Source organism: Phalaenopsis equestris, unplaced genomic scaffold, assembly GCF_001263595.1.
Source record: "Phalaenopsis equestris unplaced genomic scaffold, ASM126359v1 Scaffold000834, whole genome shotgun sequence".
Classification (NCBI taxonomy): domain Eukaryota; kingdom Viridiplantae; phylum Streptophyta; class Magnoliopsida; order Asparagales; family Orchidaceae; genus Phalaenopsis; species Phalaenopsis equestris.
In genome coordinates this window covers 458,035-459,400 of record NW_018165274.1, presented here as the reverse complement: position 1 = coordinate 459,400, position 1,366 = coordinate 458,035, and the positions used below count along the sequence as shown (strand labels likewise).

At 33.7% G+C, this 1,366-nt stretch overlaps 1 protein-coding gene across 1 annotated transcript in view; it reads left to right on the top strand.

The window, feature by feature from the left end:
- LOC110031494 (bifunctional aspartokinase/homoserine dehydrogenase 1, chloroplastic-like) overlaps positions 1 to 1,366 on the top strand; it is a gene marked incomplete at its 3' end in the record, with an annotated part of 76,955 nt that overhangs the window by 64,699 nt on the left and 10,890 nt on the right. The window contains 2 exon segments of the mRNA XM_020734715.1: positions 140 to 227; positions 301 to 414. Coding sequence (XP_020590374.1) covers positions 140 to 227; positions 301 to 414 — 202 coding nt within the window.

Sequence of the window (1,366 nt, the reverse complement as noted above, 5' to 3'; positions counted from 1 at the left end):
ATATATATATATATATAGATATATAGATATATAGATAGATAGATAGATAGATAGATATTATGTATGTCGACATTTGTGTACATGCATGTGATAAATATCAGTCATGTGTGTGACTCATTCACCTGAAATTATTTTGTAGAACTGGAATGGCTGGTGTTCCTGGTACAGCTAGTGCTATTTTTGGTGCCGTAAAAGATGTCGGGGCTAATGTCATTATGATTTCTCAGGTACATTGATGCCCTGCTTTCCTATTTTAATATTTCTCTTTTTTATTTTAAATTCTAATTAAGCTCTGTGCAGGCTAGCAGTGAGCATTCTATATGCTTTGCAGTGCCTGAAAAGGAAGTTAAAGCAGTGGCTGATATCTTGCAGTCAAGATTTCGACAGGCTTTGGATGCTGGAAGACTTTCACAGGTACTTGTAGTAGAATTTAGAGTTAGACACATGCCCAATTGATTATAGGGGAGAGTTTGACCTCCATGTCAATGTATAGTTAGGGATGTATGACTTATAAGATTAAATAAGTGATAAAAAATAAATAATTTTCTTAGGAAGGAAAATTGAATTAAAATGATGAGAAGTTATTAATTTTTAAAGTTAGGTTGTTAAAAGCAGAAACTGAAATTGAACAAACTTGATGGTAGTACAATGGCTTTGTTCATTAAGAAGCTTCCGTAGACAATGATGGAGTTTCTAGAAATACACCATATATATGTAGGAATTCTTGGTTTCGGAGACTATTACTATGGAATTGAAATGTGATTTTTAGCAAATTAAAAGGAACTAAGATATGAATACAATTAATTAATCTAAAGAAAACTAGAATTATACAAAAGAGGATAAGAAATCAAATCTACATATTTGCTGATTTGTAGAGTAGTTTTTTATTAAGATGAGATGAAGACATTGAGAAAAATGAAAAATTCTAATGAAAAAATAATAATAAACGAGAGTTCTATGGATGAAATGGTTCTTTGAAAAGCAAATTGAACATTGTCATGAACTATACTTTGGATTGATATAGTGAAGCTGAGTTAATTTTTAAGATGCATGAAGATAACACTTTAGGTCTAAATGGGATGACTGTTGTTGTTTTTGTAGTGTGGTTAGCTAATATTTTTACTTGCGTAAGAGTGGGGGAAAATTTGCGTACATAAGACGTACGCAGAGCTGCGTACGTCTGTAACCTGCAAACAGGTTACAGGGAGGATTTCAGGAGGTTATAACCGCGTTATACACCCTGTAACCTCCCTGTAACCTACCTATATATGAAAACAGAAGCGCGAAACTTACTCGAAGGTACAGATAGGTTACAGGGAGGTTACAGGGGGTATAACGCGGGTATAACCTCCTAACATCCTCCCTG